The sequence below is a fragment of the Telopea speciosissima genome, chromosome 1 (assembly GCF_018873765.1).
Source record: "Telopea speciosissima isolate NSW1024214 ecotype Mountain lineage chromosome 1, Tspe_v1, whole genome shotgun sequence".
Lineage (NCBI taxonomy): Eukaryota > Viridiplantae > Streptophyta > Magnoliopsida > Proteales > Proteaceae > Telopea > Telopea speciosissima.
This window is the reverse complement of record NC_057916.1, coordinates 1314788-1336882: the sequence shown is the minus strand read 5'-3', so window position 1 is coordinate 1336882 and position 22095 is coordinate 1314788. Positions and strand designations below refer to the sequence as shown.

Below are 22095 nucleotides of genomic sequence, written 5' to 3'. Positions count from 1 at the left end.
TCGTTGATCTGACCCACAGTGGCTGGAGCATTGGGGTCAGGTGTCACCTCCACCACCACATCGTCGGCCTCATCATTGTTGGGCTCGGCGATCATGAACTGGTCATTAAGGGGGATCTCCTCCTCCAGAGGGACATGGTCCTGGTTGTTGGCTCTGCGGTGAGAGCACTCTGGGGGTGGTGATCCATTCCTTGCTCCGTTGTTGGTGGTGGTAGTCTTCCTTCGTGCCATTGAATGAGTATGGAAGCGAGCTAGTAGTCGTAATGGCTAGCGTCGTTCCCACAGGCACGCCCAATCATTGCGTCAAGAAATCGTCGAGCGGTCCTGCGAGTGCCGTCACCGCAAGTGGACCAAAGGGGTCAACAGAGAGAACCGGTGTGGTCCTGGCCTAGGGCTCTCCGATGCCAAAGTTAGATCTCCTGGCGCAAATAGATGAATAGTGATTATTCAGTATGAGTTTAGATGTCCCTTGATGGGGTTGCGTACCTTGCCTTTTATAGTAGCATATGGCGGTGTATGGCGGTGTGGAGAGTCCCCGTTTGATGGCGATTGTGCCGTTGAGTGGATAGAGGCCCTGGGTAACGGGGCTCTATCCTGATTGGCCATCTCCCCGTGGGAGGGAGTGTCCTGGTGGCATCAGGATCCTTGGTGGATAGATACCCGCGTGTGGCGATAACGTCCTTGGTGCTTGAATCCATCTGGATGACGTGACCTCTAGGCGGCGGTCTAGAGTCCTGGTAGTGACATGAGTCTTAGCGATACGATCGGATCGTAGATGGGTGGCCCCCACCTCACGTGCCCACGATGTTGTGCCTGGGTGCAGGCCGCGCCTGGGTGAGGCTGCGCCTGGATGTGTGGCTGCGCCTAGGTGAGGCCGCGCCCAAGTGGTGGCCGCGCCTGAGTGAGGAGGCCGCGCCTGGGTGAGGAGGCCGCGCCCTGATGCGGGGCCGCGCCCGAGTGGTGGCCGCGCCCCCGAGTGGTGCTGGGACCCCGGTTCGTTCCCCTTAGCTATGGAGCGGGTCGTCTGTGACACGTGGCGGTCGTTGATTGGCCCGGTGAATATTGGATGTATCACATATAATATTTATCATGTGTAGCAACATCATATTGCACAATTTACATACCAATTTTGGTCAAGATTTGAATTTCTGATAATACAAGAAAAGGTGCTTAATATTTGACTAGTTATATAAATAAGCCTGCCTTCAAAATTTGGTGAAATGAATCTTCAATAAATTTCTTTATTTATTTGATAATTTTAATTAGGGTTGGCTTCCTTTCACTCATGGTGAGGAATTCCTCACCATGGCCATTGATACCGTCAGATTGACATGAGGGAATGATAGTTTTGACTTGTACAATATGGGGTAAGAGTCCAAGAACGGATAAAGAAAAACTAAGTCTTTATAATTAACATAGCAATCCTCCATTTGATTTTATGATTAAAAACACAATATGATTAGCCATATAATTGAAGACCACGAATTTTTTTCATATCTAATACAAAAGGGTGTTTGCCTATATCCAACAATTGAATTGGTCACCTCTACGTGGTAGAAATAAACTATATATCCATATTCAAATGCCTCTCTTTTTGTATATGATCATCTTAAAAAACCTGTCGTAGTCATTGTACAATCCATAGGAGAGAAAAATCCTTGTTGTCATTATCACAAGGTCTCTTCGAATTGGTGAACTTCTTGCCCTAATTTATAGAATAAGACTTGTGATAAGATTAATATGATCCCTTTTACAATCTCATAACTTTAAAAAACTTTCTTTAAAAAATAAGTCAATATCTAGTGTTCTCTAGGTTACTAATTTGAAACCAAACAAGTCACATTTATCAACCTGATACCAATCACCAATGGCAAACAAATGATTATAAATAAGATTCACCGTGAATGGCTGATGGACATCATGTGTGTGTCTCATCAGTGGTGAAATGGTGTGATACTCTCATCACAGTGATCCCTCGATCACCTAGATCTTTTGTGATTGCCATTAAAAACAATTAAACTTATTAGCAAGATATAACTATATTTGGGCATTTGGAAAACTAATTAAAAAATTATTTTGAAATCTCATAAACAAGCAGTAAAATATAAATTTTTTTTTTTGGATAGAAAACAACGAGTGAAAATTAATGATGATATTTATTATTCCAAAAATCCCATCATAGCGGTGAAATACTTTTTCAGTTGCAGAAAAAGCGTTTTTGGACTTTGAAGCAAATAAATCTTACTACTAGGGGTTTTACGGTAGTAAGATTCGATCCAATTTTTACACCAGTGGCCTCAAACTAGACTCCGCCATCGTCAAATGACTTGAAAATTATTTATGATGTGAAATGAATAGCTGATTCAACAAAAGGAGGTATTGATTATATTGGTCGAATCCACCAAGGCAGAACTTAGTCAAAGCTTCTATCATTTGACTCTCTGATGGTAGGTGAAACATTGGCTATTTGCACAACAATACTTATCTCAAAAGGTTTCAAACATATCATTGTCGAAATCGGATTACCATGAGGTTGTCTCTTATCTTCAAGAAACCTCCAAGTCCTCGCCATTGCTGGTTAGATCAATTTTGGAAGACATCTTGCATTTGAAAACATGTTGTCTTATAATTTTCAATTTGTTCCTAGTGTGCTAAGTAGCTTAGCCGATACCCTAGAAAGGAGGCCACCCTGTCTTTGACGTGTCTGACAGTTTGGCTCATTTTCGATCCCTGATTTCAGGCATAATGTGGCTTATCATCCATGAACTCTTCATGTCTTCTTCATAAACAAATTTTTTTTAATGATTTCATCTTAAAGACAAAAGTCAAATTTTTTGGTAATGAAAACAAATATCAAATTAAAACTTAATAAGTTAAAGGTTTTTTTTTTGGTAAAGAGGTAAAGGTTTAAAAACACGGAATTTAGATTCGGATTGATCACATTGATTCTGATCCGATCAAATCAGAATCGTTCTGTATCAACCCATTCAATGTTTTGATTCCTGGGTTTTATCGTACAAGAATCAGATGAGTCAGATAGGCGGGAAGGGATCAGCCTTGGCCGATTCCGATCCCATCCCAATTCTTGAATCCCTGAATAAGACAGATTTGGTCTGGGTCATTTTAGCAGCTGGACCACCAATGATTTGTGATGAAATAGTGCAATACAATTGTCATTACTACATATATCATGATTCGTGACCCAAACATAGAATGCCTCGGCCACAACAGGACAAATTTTGTGCGATAGCATGCTATAAAATGTATCTGACGGTTGAGATGATTCCGCTCGTGTTACATATCCTTTACCTGGGACCCACCGCTCCCATATCGCCGTCACAACGCGAACTGAAGCGAGGAAGGGGGTAGGTAAGTAGCCTAAGTAGGTTTGGGGCCCCCTACCCCAAATCTGGCTCGCCAATCAATACATTCCTTTATTTTAAGGGTACTTTTGTAATTTCGAGATTCACTTTCACAGTTGCAATCAACCTTTATCCCTCAATAAAATATCATTAAAACCAACGTCACCTTTCTTCAATTTCTGAAAAAGCACCGATACAATCCGATACTTTAGGTGTCAATAGGTCGGTTTAGTCAGTTTCGATCAGAATTAATCGATTCCACCAAGGCCCGGCATTATTACAGCATTGCTTAGTTAATCAAACGAAAGCTCCCATCACTGTGATAGTCTTACCTCTGTAAAGAAGCTGTTTCTAGATTTGAAACCATGACCATTTAATCGAAATGGAGTAACCTTATCGTTACACCAAGCACAGTACCGGACCGTTTAAATGGATTTCGTGGTTTAGATATTTGATTCAGTAGTTCCGGGTCAGCTTTTTAACCCCTAAACTTGGCCATCCCAATCCACCGATTCCGAAACGTTCCAAATATGAATCGTGAAAAAAGAGAAACTGTCTTTTTATGGAATTTTGTTCTCACTTCCCAGGCGATTTCATGCTTTTTTTTTTTTTTTTTTCTCTATCTTTGACTCGTACTTTACATTACACGGACGCGACCTTGAAGTTAAATCCGATTCTCTCTTCGTCAGAGATTTTCTCGTCGACGGGGAACTCCGGTTTCTCACCGGAATTACTGTCCGAGAATCGTTCCACTCTTCATCTACGACACTTTCTCTACCTTGTCGGAAAGTTGCTTGTCTTCACTCCATTCTACTTCTACAGGGTGATGATCGACTCCAAATTTTGAAGTTCAAACAAACACTGATTTCAGCCCATTTTCAACTTTTGTTGTGGTTCTCTACGCTGTGAAGCGAACAAAGGAAAACGTTGGCAGATCTGGAAATCTGTATAGCTTTAGGTAGGCTGACGGCAGGTTTCCGTTGGTCTTCTTCAACTTGTCTTTCTTGTTTTCTCGGGGGAGGGGGTAGACGAGAGGGCCTCTTTTTTAGCTGAATATTGATGGTAGTTCACGGACGAGGCCGTCATCTATGATGACTGTAATTCCTCCACGATCGATGGGTTTGTGTTTCCGGAATTCTCTCACATGGAATGGAAGATCTTGTTAGCCATGGGAATGCCGAACGAGACGTCGAGCAGGTTAGTGTTGTGAAGATTTTCTTAACCTTTGCCATAAATATCGGAACTATTTAAGGTAAAATTTTGTGACTTCAATTTCCGTTTTCAATAGCTTCTGGGCGGTTTCTTTTTTGGATCTCAGATTCTGATGTACATGTAAATTTGTGAAAATTCGATGAAATAATGTGGGATTCCAGGCGGCGTGCTATAAAGATGTATCGGAGACTATGAATTCTTGCTGGCCTTGGAATATCTTCTTGACTTGAAGGATTGATTTACTACTTACAATAACTGTAGCTCAAGACATTAGAATGTGTTGGTCATCAGTGTTGATTTTGCCGCTACGAGTTTCTCGCTCCGTGGCGCCTGGACTGTAAAGATATTAAATAGTCCTCCGCTCCTCCTTATACAGTGTGAGTCATGAAAATAGCTCCACACGTGGAGCTAAGCAACAGAATTTGGTTACTGAGTAACATGTGAGGAATTTAAGGGGAGGGGAGGGGAGGGGAGGGGAGGGGAGGGGGGGGGGGGAGGCGTAAAAGATGAGAGGTCCGATACTACAATGTTCTGCAAAACCAGCACTTACATTGCCAAGCACATTAGGTCAACAGATAAAGAATAGGTTTCAGCTGCATTGTTGATGCAGATGGTAGTACTTAAATGATTTGGGATATCCTTGCGACCTCCTTTGCTTTTCTTGTCCCAACTAGGTATCGCCTCTGTAAGTTAATTTCCATATCATGAAGAGAAGATGCACATTCTCTTGTTTTTGGCATTTGGATCCACAACATTATTGGCTTACCTTCCTAATAATAGAGTTCGTATTTCTTTCTACTCAATTATGTACACAGCGTTCTTACAGAAGGCTTAAAGATCGTGTGTTGTATCGCCTTCTCTGAGTGTATGTATCACTTTCTCTGAAGGACTCTCAATGAGTTCAGTCTCTGAAGTAAATGTCAAAAGTGTCAATAATCTAGGTGGATGAGTTTTCTGGCTTAACAGAAGCGCAGGAGTTGGAGGTTCTTTAAAATCCAGAGAAGACTAAGAAAGCACTAAGATGAAGCCCTGTATATGGAAGTCTGAAATTGATGCTGAATTATGCATCAGAATAACTGTTTTTTCAGGCATGAAATATTCATAAAGACAGAGCCAGATTCCCTCTGGTTGCCAAATATGTGATTTGGAAGTTAGAAGGCCTTTTGACTGCTTAAGAATTCAAAGAATGGAACAGGGTGGCCAGTCATCAGGAAAACCTTGTGCTGGTAAATCCCAGTCTTGGATATTATCTGGCTATGATTGACATGCTCTTATTTTATGGGTTGGTTATAGAATCCTAATTGTTCTGTCCAATTCTGAAACTTTTTCGTGTTCCTGAATCTTTGGAACTTCTGAAAATATAGGATCTTACTAGGCTTTGTTTCGTGGACTCTTCTGTTCACCCTAAAAAACCCATGTTGACAGAAATGTCCACATGTACAGGCATGGGATCTATGTGGGATCCTCCTTACATTGGTCTGTATTGGGTCTGTGTAGGGTCCTTCCGACAGTGCGAAAACATGGCTATATTCTTTTCTCTTCAAGAAAAAAAGAAAGAAGTGGGCTGCAATTCTGTTGCAGCAGCAGGCAAACACAAAGGCGAAGAAGAAGCCCGGGAGAGATTGAGGAGGGAGGTGGGAATCCCTATTCGTCATTGCCCTATCAGTCCTCTTCGGGCATCTGCTTGTGGATTGTAAGCCAAGCTCCAAATTTTGAGGCTTGTTACTTTTACAAATCTGTTAAAAGCATAAAAATATTTTCACATTTAAAAACTTGTACTTTAAAACATTTATATAAATCCCAACTCACGTTACTCATGTTTTACGTCATCGCTTATATGTTTTTACATTTATAACATCATATAAATATCGTCTTTTTATCTCTTCAATTCAATAGGGGTTCTCTAGACTAGCAATCTAGAGTTGCTAGTGTAGGGAGAAATCTCTTCATTGGCGGTTATGTTTTGCAGTGTGGAATGCTGTTGTAGCCAATCCAACTATTGGATAGATAGAGCACCACTGTGATTCTTTATGTATCAAATTTCATGGTCAAGTTATTAAAGCTACATGATCATGGTTAGAAAAAGGTGTGAAACTTCAAATATTAATATTTGGATACATATATTTCTGCCACATGGAAGAGTGATGTGGCAAATCCAACCATTGGATATTTAGGGGAATGGTACCACATTTCAAATTTCAGACTTGAATTCATTCATATACCCTCCCATGTAATGGCATACGTTCCCATGTTTGTCCCTGCACCCCTTAATAGTCCTAGATTTTTCAATGGTTTGTTTTCTACATGGAACACATTTTTTGGGATGAAAATTGACACATAAGAATGAAACCTTGGGGTCTTACTGTCTGCAAAGTTTCAGTCCCATCTGACCTGCGATGGCAGAACTATGTGCCCGTCAAGGAGATTCCATCCGACATGGCTGTTTGGGAAAACCAGGTCCTTTGGTTTTGTACATAATCCTTATCTGTGGATGTTGTGCATTTATAGATAGACAATTATTGCTGATTAATTAGATATCAAGGATGCACTATTAAATATATGTGGTAGTTTGGTTCCAATTTAATGTAAGAAACATAGATTTTGTATCTGTGTTGTCATATGTTGCATTACCATTTTCTCCTTTTACCTTGCCGAAGTGCCATATATCTTGATTTTTGGTTTGAATGGATTATTATACCTCTTGCAGGCATTAATTGCTCTGAAGAAAGGTGCTCAATTGCTCAAGTATAGTCGCAAAGGGAAGCCAAAGTTTTGCCCATTCAGACTTTCTAATGTACGTATAGTGGCTGCCATTTTTTCTGTAATTGTATTACTTTTTGTGTCTCTGTTTTTTGTCATAAATGGATATACTAGATCTTATGCTAAGGTCCTGTTCATTTGGCTGCAAATGCAAATTTATGTGCCTTTTTGAATGTTTGGGTCATACTTATTTCATGATGGTGCAAATTTAGGTATGAGCAGGACAACTCTGACTTATGTCAATCTGTCCTGTTTATATACATGAAATGTTTGATTCAATTTGTTGTAAACTGTTATACTTGTTATTAGAACTCTGTCTATGGGAGAGTGATATATTGGTGACCTCTCTTATCCATATTGCAACATGTTTGATATTGAGAGTTGGATTTTGTATTGGTTATCAATTTGCAAGAAAAATTTAGAACTGCAGTTGGTATTTTACTTTTGGTAGCAAACTCCAATTACTTGTCATCAGGCTTGGTTGAGTTGAGCTGAGCTGAACTGTGATGGATTTTCTGGGTTGCTCGACCATTATGCAGCAGAAATTCATCTTAAAAAAGGCAACAACAGTTGCTACTCCATCATGGTTTGGTAATACATGGATTGATAAGAGGCAACATCTAGGCTACTACTCATTTGGTTAGTTGTAAGGACGGTTCACTTCCTATGCCACTTTGGAAGGTCTGTAAATCCTAAATTCAATGCAATCCATAATTCGAGCTGATTTAATGACATGCAACTTTCAGATGCGTTAAATTTTCTTTTGCATGGCTATAAAAAACTCTGTATTCTTCACGAGTAAACCTTAAAGAATTCTTGTCTAAGTTTGTGGGCTGAATGGGCCACAGATCATTCTGGTCAAACTTTTTTTTTTAGCCAAAATTTCTATCCCTTTAATGGAGGTTTCACATGCATCGCAAGTCCTGCTGACATAATAACCAAACAATTGGTGTACTTTCTTACTGATAAATAATAATCTTGAACATACTTTAAATTTTATATAAATGTATTCAAGACTTCAAGTATTTGTTTTCGAGGATTTATCACTGTTATCACATGTTTTAATGAACCAGGTTGTAAAATCTATGTGCATGCATAGTGAGTCTCTATGTAAACAATTTATTACTTATTGATTATTGTTTTCACCTAAAATTCACAGGATGAGTCATCCTTGATCTGGCTCTCGAGTGGTGAAGAAAGAATATTAAAGTTAGCTTCTGTCTCAAAAATAATCCCTGGACAAAGAACTGTAAGATTTTGCGCTTCTCTAATTTGATATATTTCCTAAGTCTTTATTGCGACATTTATTTAAGCTGTGCTGATATGTGGGCGAGCCTTGGAGCAACGGTTAAGTTGTGCTATTGCAACCTGTTGGTTGTGGGATCACAACTTGGAAACAGCCTCTCCTGCGAAGCAGGGGGTAAGGCTGCGTACATTTGTCCCTCCCAGACCCTGCAGTAACGGGAGCTCGTGCACTGGGTTGCTCTTTTATTTAAGCTGTGCTGTTAGCTATTTTATTCTATGCTGGCGCTTACATCTTGGCAATTAAATTTATTTATTTATTCGGTTGTAATGTGCCAGTCTGTCTTCCAACGGTTTTTGTGCCCTGACAAGGATTACTTGTCCTTTTCTCTTTTATACAACAGTGGAAAACGATCCCTTGATCTGGTTAGTATGACTACAAAATTTCTGTTTACAACTATTTGATTGGTGTCTCCTTAGTTTCCGTTAGCTGTCATTTTGAATTTTCTTAAAAAAAGAAAGATAATTATTGTAAATCTTATGGTTGTTATTTTTCAGATTTGTAAGGACAAAGCTGAGGTGGACTTGTGGATTACTGGCCTTGAAGCATTGATATCTTCTGGTCAATGTGGACGTTCGAAAATTGATGGATGGAGTGATGAAGGACTTTATTTTGATGTAATCCTACTTGTCTTGAATTCTGATCCCCCACCCCCCGGTAAAAAAGTGTTGGTGAAGTAAACTTTCTCTTGCAAACATAAAATACTGCTTGGTCTTGCAAAAAACTTTCTCATGCCATAGCTTTTGGGATTTTAGCTTGCCAGTTTTAGAACAATTGATTTAAAGAAAGTGTCAATGATGCTCGACTTACTTTCTGTTCTTGTACATTGAGTTGTGTTTTTCATGCTGTCCTTATGTGGTACAAAAAACCAAAACAATAGTAGGTCATGGGTTAGAGTCCACTACAAAACGGAGCAAAACAAGTCCATAGAAGATATAAAAGGATAGAGGTCCCACAAGACAGCTTCTGTCTTTTGTTAATGGCACCTAGTGTACACCTGGAATACGATGCTTGCCCTGTTGTTACAGATTAGTATCAACCGTATTCTTTTGTAGTATTAAAAAAACGAAAGATACAAAAAAAGTGCCAGGTATACAAAAAGGATCCCAGCAGAATCCCCAGTAAGAGCCCATTGCCTTCCTCTAAACCCAACCTTGACCAAGTTATCTGCCAGAGAATTAGGCAATCTAGATGTCCACTAGAATGAGTTATTCATATTGGACACCAAACAGTCGAACCCAAGAAGAGTAGAGTAAATCTCCAGGTTCTTGTTTCTGATGAGACCTAGCCACTCACAGTTGTTGAATCTCCTTCAAAAAAGAAAAGAGCATCCCAGTGCACAAGGCTCCCGCTACTGCAAGGTCTGGGAGGGGCAAATGTACACATCCTTACCCTTGCTTTTTGGAGAACCTGTTTCCATGTTTTGAACCCGCAACCTGATGGTTGCAATAGTGCAACTTAACCATTGCGTCAAGGCTTGCCCACTTGTCAAATCTCCCTCAACCAACAAATATGGATGTGAAGATTATTGACCTTCTTGAGGCCAGAGGGCAGGCTCTCAATCCAACCAAGGCTGAATTTCCCTTTTAGAGGGGGCCAGAATATGCCATCATTCCCATCACCGCTGCTCCAGAGCTTATTTGAAACACATCCTCACCTTGATAGAACCTAGTTTTATAATGACCAACCATCAATGTTCAAGTTAAAGGAAGCTAACCGGGAGAAACCGTAATTTTTTTTTTCCTAGTACCTCAAAAAGTCAAATTGAAGTTCATTGAGGTGTATATTTCCTGAGTCCAATCCATAATCCTGATGATGATCTTGTCATAATCTTGAGTAATCTTACTAGAAAAACCTAATAGAAGAGGTGTTGGATCCTTTCCCTGAGGAACTTGGTGGCAGGCGAATACCCCCACTGACAGAGGTTTGCTTGAGTCCCACACCTTTGCTTTGGTAATAACTCTTGACAGAATTCTGATAAATGCACGAGAGATTTTAAAGATGATGATTTCTCAAAAGGGCATTATCCAGTATTGGTCCCGCTTATGCGAGTCTTGGGAGGGGTGAGTTTGGAGATGGTCCTAACTTTTGGCATTTTGGGGGCAAAGTGGCGGCACTCAAGACTCGAACCTGCAAATTTTCCCTGGCAGCCCCAACCTTTTACCATTTCTCCATGCAATGGCCCCTTAAAGATGGTCATTTCTCAATTGGTAAGTTTTTCCGGGTGGTTGATATTTCTCCCTGATGTTATTCGATATTCACAGTTTCTTTTACATCTTAAAGAAATTTCTGTTGATTATTTGGCCGAAGGTGTAAAGGAGGAAGAAAGGAAACAAAGTTCTGTTATTTGCAAGACAGAATGAAGTGGAGGAACCTAAAAGATTGATTGAAGAATTTCGTAATAATACAAAAGTAGGAATCACATTAGGCTTCTCAGAGATTCAGGATCGACGTGTTTTCAAGTCAATATGTGTGACTTGGTGTATTTTGTTGTGTGATTAGATTTGGATATTAGAAATCAGAGACACAACAAACTCTGCCAGTGCTTTTGTATTGCAGGTCTTTACCCCCAATTGGGTAAAGTGAGGCCGTGTCAGTTTTCAGATGGCACCATAAAAACCAATAGCCAAACCTTGTACACATTAGAGGAGCCAGACCATTAGATTGAAAGTTACTTTGGAGAAGTGGTGAGAAGGGATATTGATGGGTTTGAGCTGCAAACAAATATGACTTTAAATAGGGTTGATCAGTAGAACAAGATTCTTAGAGTGGCCCATTTAGTTGGCATAAGAGTCAGTTTTGTTGTGTACAGTTAATGGGATTTGCAAGGTATAGAGTTTGGCCACGTGCAACGTAGGCCTGGGACGCCCCAGTAAGGAGAAGTGATTTGATGCCGATTGAAGGAGCTAAAAGAGCTAGGGGCAGGCCTAAAATGACCTTAGGTGGGTTGTGAAGAATGACATGCTTAGTTTGGGTCTTGTGCCAAGTATGACCTCAGATAGAGCCTTTTGGAGGGCAAGGATCCACGTTAGCGACAACATGTAGCTGAGATTTTCCTGTTTTCCTGGGCTATCCTCTTTCCTCTTACTCCATTTAGTTGGGATAAGGCTGAGTTGTTGTAGAGTTTGCACCTTTAAGGTTTCTGTATTTGCAATACTCTAAGTGGGATATGGGTTATTCAAGGTTTCATTAGGTGGGATTTGCGTTTTTTTTAATTTGTTAGGTCTTTTAGTGAAAGGAATTCAGGGTTCTGTTCATAGCAGTTTGACCTTTAAAATGATCAAATACTTGAATGCTGCATTCATTACCTTATTATTAATTTTTTTGGGGAGGGTGGGGGTGGGGGGTGGGGTTGGGGGGAGCAGCAATTTTAAAAATCAGAAGTAAAATAACAACGAAGGCTTTCATCCTTTTGAAATGTTGGCAGTGGCACCATGGACCCCTTGAGGCACGGATGCAACAGCAGTGCCAGAAGGAACTTCACACTGATACAAGTTTCTTTGGTGGAGAGTCTCCTTGATAGGAACTTCTAGCTTGCAGATAAGGAAGACTACACCCTCTGCCTGAAAGAGCATTTTCCCCCCTATTATGATTGGCATAAAAAATGGAAAAAAATTCCACCTGCTGCACCAGTCTAGGTTTATAATACCTTCTGATCCCAAAACTTGTAGATATCTCTCTCTCTCTCTAAACATGTGCACACACGCACACTTGCAGTTGAAAAGACTAGCACATAGACTTCATGACACTCTCTAAAGGAAGAAGAAGTCTCCACAAGATTTTTCCTGTGGAGTATAACTGTAAATCTTCTCATGTCCTGAGCTCCCAGAGGCATAGGTTGAAGCAGAAGAACATTTGGAGTTTTGCAGTGAGGAATCTGTTTTGTAGTAAAGCCTGAACACAACAAAAGGAGTCACTATCCTGAAATTCAAGAAACAGCCTGATCAGAACTTGTTCTCATCTTGACCAATTAATCAGAGTTCTGTGGTCACTGTAAAAGAGTGTCAATCCATTGAGTTCTAACTACTACCAAAGTCGACGCAAAATCGTATTTTCTAGGTTTCTGCTTCTGTTTGTGTATTTCTATATGTACACAAACATATACACAGACATACGCGTAGGCACACACGACACACAACACACAACACACACACACATACACATACACCCACAAATACATGCATGGGAGGCACTGGATCTTGGTTTCTTATGTTCCCATTTGCCTCAACTAATAGAGATGAGATTGTGACCTTTGATATGTTGAATTGTGGAATATATTGTATGGAAAGTAATGTTATAAGAACCAGGTCTTTAGCTCTTTCTTTTGGAGGGTATGGTCTGCCAATGGATTTGCAGATGAGTGAGCGAAAGGCCAGGGTGATTCTACATCCTATGTATTTAGGGCCTTGCCTATTGTGCAGTCCTCATTTTGTATTTGATATCTGCTAGACCTGTTGCTGTATTATATGCTTGTGTAGCTTCCTGTGTGTTAGCTTCTCTGACAGTTCATGAATATATTAGCCATGATGTCAATTTGACCAAGCAGAAGTCAGCAGAAGCTACTATTTCTGTCACAACAGAAAAATGATGCTGGTTCTTTTTTTTTTTGTTTAAATCACAAGCATAATTTTTGTGTAGCCAGATTCATGGTATAAAATTGTTTTTGTGGCCTTGTTTTGGTATTTAGTTTTTTTTTTTTTTTTTTCCTTATTCTTTCTGGGAATACTTTACAAAAATTGTGTGCCATGTCCATGGTGGATTTTCTTGGTTAAAAATAAGAAGAAAGAGAAATTCTCTTTGGTGTTAAAAATAAGTAGGACAAATTGTCTTTTATTAGGAAGTTGGGCTACCTATTTTTTTCTGTACACTGATGCTTTGTTCATTGCCTATCTCTAGCATCTGTCTTCTTGCATGTCATGCTGATGCATGGCTTCATAATATTTTGTTTCAGGGTGGCAGAGACTTGACATCAAGTAGTCCAAGTGACAGTTCGGTTAGTTGCATGCGAGATATTAGCTCTCCGGAAGCTTCTGTCGATTGCAACGCAAGTATTTTGCCCCGGAGTTATCCTACTCTAGAGAGTTCTGTGCATTCTGAAATGTCACATGTAGCATTGGACCGTACAAATATGCAAGTAAAAGGATCTGGTTCAGATGCTTTTCGGGTTAGTGTTTCAAGTGCACCTAGTACTTCTAGTCATGGTTCTGCACAGGATGATTGTGATGCTTTAGGTGATGTATACATATGGGGTGAGATTATGTGCGATAACTTTGTAAAGGTTGGGGCTGATAAAAATGTTCTTCCTTTGAGCACAAGAGCTGATGTGCTTCTTCCTAAGCCATTAGAGTCTAATTTAGTTTTGGATGTTCATCATATAGCCTGTGGGGTTAGGCATGCTGCACTTGTTACAAGGCAAGGAGAAGTTTTTACATGGGGTGAAGAATCTGGTGGGCGGCTTGGCCATGGAGTTGGGAAAGATGTTATTCAACCTCGTCTGGTGGAATCTTTAGCGGTCTGCAGTGTTGATTTTGTTGTCTGTGGAGAGTTCCATACTTGTGCTGTTACCATGGCAGGTGAACTTTATACTTGGGGAGATGGCACCCACAACGCTGGGCTTCTTGGTCATGGTACTGATGTGAGTCACTGGATACCCAAGAGACTAGCAGGTCCTCTGGAAGGACTTCAGGTTGCTTCAGTTACCTGTGGTCCTTGGCATACAGCCTTGATAACATCAACAGGTCAGCTGTTCACATTTGGTGATGGGACCTTTGGTGTTTTGGGCCATGGCAACAAAGAAAGTGTTGCCTATCCAAGAGAAGTTGAATCTCTGATGGGATTGAAAACAATCGCTGTTGCTTGTGGTGTATGGCATACTGCTGCCGTGGTGGAAGTCATTGTGACCCAATCTAGTGCTAGCGTTTCGTCAGGTAAATTGTTTACTTGGGGTGATGGGGACAAAAATCGTCTTGGCCATGGAGACAAGGAGCCACGACTGAAACCCACTTGTGTGCCTTCTCTTATTGATTACAATTTTCATAAACTTGCTTGTGGCCATAGTCTAACAATTGGCTTAACCACATCGGGACATGTTTTTACCATGGGAAGTACAGTTTATGGCCAGCTTGGGAATCCCAATGCTGATGGGAAACTTCCTTGCTTGGTAGAAGATAAGCTTGCAGGTGAATCTGTTGAAGAGGTTGCTTGTGGTGCGTACCACATAGCAGTGCTGACATCAAAGAATGAGGTATACACATGGGGAAAGGGAGCTAATGGGAGATTGGGACATGGGGACATTGAAGACCGGAAAACACCAACATTGGTAGAAGCTTTAAAAGATAGACATGTTAAATATATTGCATGTGGTTCAAACTTCACTGCAGCGATATGCCTTCACAAATGGGTATCTGGGGCCGAGCAGTTTCAGTGCTCGGCATGTAGACAGGCATTTGGATTTACTCGAAAGAGGCACAATTGCTATAACTGTGGCCTTGTGCACTGCCATGCCTGTAGCTCCAGAAAAGCTTTAAGAGCAGCCCTGGCTCCTAATCCTGGCAAGCTTCATCGTGTGTGTGATTCCTGTTTTGCCAAACTGATCAAAGTGTCAGAAGCAAGTAATAACAATAACAGGAGAAATGTGGTACCCCGACTTTCAGGTGAAAATAAAGACAGGTTAGACAAGGCTGATTTAAGATTATCCAAGTCTTCAACGCCCACTAATCTGGATTTGATTAAGCAGCTAGATAGCAAAGCAGCCAAACAGGGAAAGAAGGCAGACACATTCTCACTTGTTAGATCTTCCCAAGCACTCACTCTCTCACAACTAAAGGATATAGCTTTGGCAGGTGCAGTTGACATGCGCCGCATAGTTCCCAAACCAGTTCTGACATCTGTAGGTCAGTCTGGAACTAGCTCCAGGGCAGTTTCACCATTCTCAAGGAAACCCAGCCCGCCACGTTCTGCAACACCTGTTCCTACAATGTCGGGCCTATCTTTCTCTAAAAGCATCACAGATAGTCTGAAGAAAACGAATGAACTCCTTAATCAAGAAGTACAGAAGCTGAGGGCGCAGGTACATTCTCCTTAAGAATATTATTCACTTCCTTTACCTGTTTTCCCTAAGTAATTGTCATCTGCATACTGAACTTATTATTTTGTTTTCATGGACCTGGTTTAGGTTGATAGTCTGAGACAGCGGTGTGAACTTCAAGAATTTGAGCTGCAGAAATCAGCAAAGAGAACCCAAGAAGCTATTACAGTGGCTGCAGAAGAATCCGCTAAGTCTAAAGCTGCAAAAGAAGTTATAAAATCCTTGACTGCTCAGGTAATTTTCCTATTTAGACACGCTCTTTTCAGTTATTCACCTTGAACAGGATTCATTGGTGACCATTTTCCAGAACTTTGCTTTGTACCAGGTGCATGTAATTTCTCTGTTTTTGTTTTGATGGGGAACCTCTTACTTTTTCACCCAAAAAAAAAAAACCTTTTACTTTAGTTTCCACATGTCATGATGAAGCTGATAATTTAGCAGTTACATTGGCTTATCTGAAGGGTGGGATTTATGATTACCCACAGTACACATTGGCAATCTCTTCATTTACTCCTTAAGGTCCATTTAGTGATTGGGTTCTGTTTTCAGAGCAACATCCTCACACACACACACACACACACACAATGAAGAGACACAGTGATTTACGTGGTTCGGCGGTAGCCTACTCCACAGAAGTAAGTCCCCATGAAATTTTCATGTTTTGGGATTACCGACATGCACTATTTTATAGAGATTTTTACATCATAGTTTTCATACATATATTGGCCTCTTTGGGCAATTTCATTCATCTTACAACCGTGCCAAACCACCTTTGTTATCTTAGGTTAGGTGAATTGGTGAATTAATCTTCAACACTCCCCTCAAGTTTGAGCGAAGATATCTTCTGAGTTCAACTTCTATAGTATTATTTGAAAATAGTTTCTTGAGAGGGCTTTAGTTAAAAAATTTACCAACTTCCTCACTTCAAATATACGAGGTTTCAATTATCTTGCCTTGAATCTTCTCTCAAACAAAATGACAATTAACTTCTATGTGCTTGGTCCTTTCTTGGAAGACTGGATTTGATGCAATGCGGGTAGTTGCTTGCTTATTACAGAATATTTTCATAGGAGTGTGTGGATTAAAACCTAATTCTTGTACTAATGATTAGAGTTGGATTAATTCACCGGTAGTGGATGCCATTGCTCTATATTCTGCTTCAGTATTGGATCTGGCAACAACATTTTGTTTCTTGCTTTTCCAAATAACATTGTTTTCTCCCACAAAGGTACAAAATTCAGTGGTTGATTTTCTGTCTGTTGCATCTGTGTAGCCTATAATCTCCGTGGGCCTATTTCTTTTCATCCATATGCCTCTTCCTGGACAAGATTTTAGATATTGTAATATATGATCAACAATCTCCATATGTCCCTCAATAGGTGCATGCATAAACTGGCTAATGTAGCTAACTACATAAGTAATGTCAGGTCTGGTCATAGTTAAATAAATTAATTGTCCCACCAGCCTTTGAAATCTTCCCATGTCCTCCATATGTGTTTTGTTTTTATGATTTTATTGTTGTAGTCCATATGGGTATTAGTAGGTTTTGCTCCCAACTTCCTTGTTTCTTTAACGGATCAAGAGTATACTTCCTTTATAAGATCAACAACCCTTTATTGAAACGAGCTACCTCAATTCCAAGAAAATATCTCATCTTACCAAGATCCTTGATATTTTAACTTCTCGTTTAAGTACCTTTTGAGATCCGTAATTCTACTGAGATTGTCACCTGTAATAACAATACCATCGACATAAACCATGCATAGTTGTCAAGGCATCGCCTAGGCGTCCAAGTGCCTTTTGCTGGAAGGAGGGTGCCTTGGTCACCTAGGCGACACTTTGAATTTTTCCCTCTTCCAACACCTAGGATCGGCTAGACACCATGGCAACTATGAAACCATGACAATTATAATTCCAATTTCATTCTTTTTTACGAATATCTACGAGTCAGACTCCTCTGAACCCAAAATCCATGAATGCCAAACTCAATAATCCATACCATGCTCTCGGTGATTGTTTAAGCCCGTATATGCCTTTGTTTAGACAAGCGACTCCTTGTTTTTTCCAATGGATGGTTGAGAGGAATTCCCATGTAAACTTCGTCTTCTTCTTCAAGATATCCATGTAATAATGCATTTTTATCATCCGTTTGAAATAATGACCATCCATAGTTAACAGCCACCAACATCAGTACTCAGACTCTGTAAAATGAACAGGACCTGTGAGAAGCTGTAAATGTAGGAGAACAGGACTCATGAGAAGCTGTTGCTTTAAATCTTCATATCCTGGTCTGATACTTTCTAGCAACTGAAATATTTGATCTTGTTCTTCACGCTAGCAATAGATTCAACTTTTTCAGGAGGATAACGATATTGTTGCAGTTAATCCCATTTCTTTTACAGATTGCCTAGATGTTCAGTTAAGGGCCAACTTGGAGCTTGTTCAGCATGAGCAATTTCCTCTTCTAATTCAAAAATTCTGGTTGCATGGTTTTCCTGCCATACATGTCTTAAGTGAATCCCATAAAGCCTTAGCATTTTCGGTATATACAATAATTTCACACATGGGAATCCATGGAATTAAATAGCCAAGACCCGTGTAGCCGACCCCTTATAGGGGAATGTTCCTGGGATGCTGCTTTGACTACGGCTTCGACTTCTCCCATTACTCATTGTCTTTTTTACTTCATTTTACTCCTCTTACTCCCCTTTTACTTCTCTTATTTCTTTTACTGTCATAGTCTCTATAGGATCCATGTAGCCGACCCCATTTAGTTGGGATAAGGCTATGGTTGTTGTTGTATTCTTTTGTTAATGTAGCCTAATGGCCCTAATTTTGACTGACCCCCAAGAGAAACAGTGGCAGCTCTAGACCATGGCAAGTAATTTCGTCCATTTAATGTAATATTATTGAGTCTAGTATTCATGTCATGTGGTGCACTGTTGGTGATTTTAAAAGAAGCAGGCAGATCACTAGTGCTAGCCATGGTATAAGAACCAAAACTTATACTGGTTATCAGCAGGCAGAGACAGAAGAGGAAAAAGAGGAACAACGAATAACTTAGCTGTTGTTCGAAGTAACCTACTGAGAGCTTAAAAAGTTTGCTGACTGACCAGAAAGTTTGTGAGGCAAACAAAAGGAAGCGTTGCAGAAACTGTTGCTTGAGGATCTGCTTAGCCAAGAAGAAGAAAGACTAGTCATTGCTTGTGCGTGCATCAACTGGACTTGCAGATCTGTTTGGCCAGGAAAAAGAACGACAGTTTCACGATCCAGGTCGCAAGATTAGACAGAGTCTGATACCATGTTTTCAAAGCAACATCCACACACACACAATGAAGAGACTGATTTATGTGGTTCGACAGTAGCCTACTCCACGGAAGCAAGTCCCCATGAAAATTTTCATGTTTTGGGATTACCAATATACACTGTTTTATACAGATTTGTACATAGTTTCTATACATACATTGGCTGGCTTCATTGGGCAATTCCATTCAATTTACAATCCATTCAATTTACAACTATGTCAAACCACCTTTCTAATTTTAGGTGATTTGGTGGTGAATCAATCTTCAAGAGGTTCAATGTTGGGAGAAATTAATCTAGTTATGAAGACATGTTTTCTCCAATTCCAAGAATATTTGGGACACCTCAACCACGGGATTAAATTGCCTTGAACTTCTTGATTATTCATTTTCATGTTGTATGCTGTACTTTTAATGTACTCTTCTTCACTGTGAATGAAAAGGTTATTGATTATCGCTTACAATGCTGTCCAGCTGAAGGGTATGGCTGAGAGACTGCCACCTGGTGATTTTGAGACTGAAAGCCTGAAGACAGTTTATGTACCAAATGGCTTGGAACCAAATGGGATTTTTCACCCTGAAACCATTGGAGAATTTCAATTTAGATCTGATGCAAACAATGGTGCTCAGTTGGCTACTGCTACAGGAATTGACTCTACCACTGTTAATGCCACTCCAGGGCAGACCTATTTAACAAGAAATGCTCCTGGAACCAATGAAGCTAATGCCTACCTACAAAACCAGGGTGGTCTCACCTCCAAGATGATGAATAACAACCATGCAGACATAGGACTTCAAAATGGTAATGGGGGAGTATTTGCCGATATCAGTAGACCTGAGGCTGCTGGTGGCAAGGAAACTGTGTCTTTTCAAAATGGTGAGAGTGGTATGAAAGCAAGGAGTCCTGCTCCAGGCGATGGTCATCAAGTCGAGGCTGAATGGATTGAGCAGTATGAACTCGGTGTATATATAACCCTTGTGGCCCTCCGAGATGGAACTCGGGATCTCAAGCGAGTGCGCTTCAGGTATTTTGCTTTCTCTCTCTCTCTCTTATGGTTCCAATAGCAATTTAGACGAGTTAAACATCCTTCCTGGCCGTAGCATAATGACACAAGTTTAGGGGGGCATTAGATTTGGGCTGTTAATTGGCTTATGATTAATTTTAACATTAGAATCTTATATTGGAAATGCATTTGCAGCCGGAGAAGATTTGGAGAACACCAAGCTGAGTCTTGGTGGTCAGCGAACCGTGATAAGGTGTATGAGAAATATAATGTTAGAGGCTCGGACAAGTCTCCTGGGATTTCCAGTCAGTCATCTTTGAGACCTGAGGAAGCCATCTCACCATCTTCTCAACCTTAGCAGCGAGAAAAGAACTTTGCCTTTAAAACATTTTAGATCCAAGAATGTGATTGTTTTGAAGGCAATGGAGGAAGTCCCTGCTCAACTGGAAGGGATGGCTTTTATCTTTTTTGCCCCCTTAAATTATATCTTTGTTCATTTTTTTTTTCTGGGTATCTGCCCTTTATCCTTCCTATTGTATTGTGATGTATGTAAAAAAAAATATCATCAATTTGTGAGATAACATGGGCAGTAAAAAGAAAGTTTTTCTTTAGTATGTCACTTGCTCATGGCCTATACTTGTGATTTCTGCAACTCCTATTTGATCTGTGCCCAGTTCTGTGGGCTGGTTCTCTCTAGTTTTAGTTGACAGATATCGTCTACATTGTAGTTATTCTGGAGGATGCAGAATTCCATTTTTGAGAGTAGACTGATCCGTTCAAGTCTCTGCGTTTGTTCATTTTGCAGGTCTCTCAGGCTTCGGAAGCCCTGACCCAGTGGACACTTTTGGCATTACTCTTTCCTAAGGACCGTATCGGGCGTAAAAAGTGGACCACTTTTTGGCCAATACAATTGATCTATATTGGTATTGTATGGTTATCAGTCTCCGGTGACATCGATACTATTGATAGGATATAGATACATAGAACCATGCATGTGCTTGGCGTGCCTCGTCTATCATCTGTGTCTGGGTAGGGGTGTCAATCTATTGGTTTGGTCTGGTTTTGAGCTGGTCAAGGGCCAAACCGTCAAGCCAAAGTTTGGTTTTGATTTCGATCTGGTTCAATTCGGTATTTTATCATCAGGTTGGCTTTATAGACTCTTATAAGGCCATTGTTAGTTTAGTGGTTCAGTCTCGGATTTTTCATATATATATGTATAGAAATTAGGGATAATTTCTTAGATCTACTACATAAAAATGGAAATTACAAGATAAGTGGGTTTTAAATTTATTTTACATCCACTGTTTTACATTTTGAAAAGATATACTTAATCTTTAAAGTTAGTTAGTACTCATCCAAAATAAAAGCAAACTTTCGAAATTGTCCTAACCTCATTTATCGAAAAATAAAAAATTGTTTAAACCATATTGAAGAAAACAACCGTGAAGTACACAAAAATTGGAAAAGATTGTGATAAAGTGGGATGAGAAGATTACGGGAAGTAATAATACCTATTACGGTATTATGGTGATGGTGGATTTTAAAATTTAAAGTGGTAAAGATGAAAACATATTTTATAGCGTCATAGTCCAAAGGGAATGAAATTAAAAACAAAGAAAACAGAATACCAAAATTCGAGATCATATAAAAAAGAAAAAAAACCTAACGTCAAGTCCAAAGGGCGTGTGGTGGTCAATGTCTCCATACGACGGTGAATGTGATCCCAATTCACTGCAAGCGGAAAAGGGTATCAGAAGGGAATTTTGGAACATATTGAAACCTTAGGAGGGGTTTGTGAATCCTATGATGGTAGGTGAACTGTCCTCTATGGGTAGATGAAAACTTAGTCCTAAAAGGAAAGCTTAATTTTTACCAAAAAAAAGAAAGTTTAATTTCAATTATTATATTACTGTTTTTTAGAATATCTTTACAAAAATCATTGGGTGAAACGTGGAAGAGACACTTTGCAAACTTTTTAAAACAGTTATTTATTTTCGATAAATGAAGTTGGGGCAATTTTGGAAGTTTGTTTTTATTTTTTCCTTGCATGGCATGAGTACTAACCA

General features: G+C 40.0%; 1 protein-coding gene across 1 annotated transcript; it reads left to right on the top strand.

Annotated features, from left to right (window-relative positions):
• The first annotated feature begins 4002 nt into the window (after positions 1–4002).
• Positions 4003–20639, top strand: LOC122667256 (PH, RCC1 and FYVE domains-containing protein 1-like). The gene is made up of 9 exons (XM_043863508.1): positions 4003–4558; positions 7281–7367; positions 8493–8582; positions 8915–9001; positions 9134–9253; positions 13588–15705; positions 15811–15957; positions 19500–20050; positions 20225–20639. The coding sequence occupies exons 1-9, from the start codon at positions 4511–4513 to the stop codon at positions 20385–20387; spliced, it is 3411 nt and encodes a 1136-aa protein (XP_043719443.1). The 5' UTR covers positions 4003–4510; the 3' UTR covers positions 20388–20639.
• The last annotated feature ends 1456 nt before the right edge of the window (positions 20640–22095 follow it).

Bases quoted from the DNA above. Each gene is read 5' to 3' on its own strand.
- LOC122667256 (XM_043863508.1), top strand. From the start codon at position 4,511: ATGGAAGATCTTGTTAGCCATGGGAATGCCGAACGAGACGTCGAGCAG. The intron at 15,706-15,810 runs GTACATTCTCCT...GACCTGGTTTAG, and splicing joins TACAGAAGCTGAGGGCGCAG to GTTGATAGTCTGAGACAGCG. The intron at 20,051-20,224 runs GTATTTTGCTTT...ATGCATTTGCAG, and splicing joins CTCAAGCGAGTGCGCTTCAG to CCGGAGAAGATTTGGAGAAC.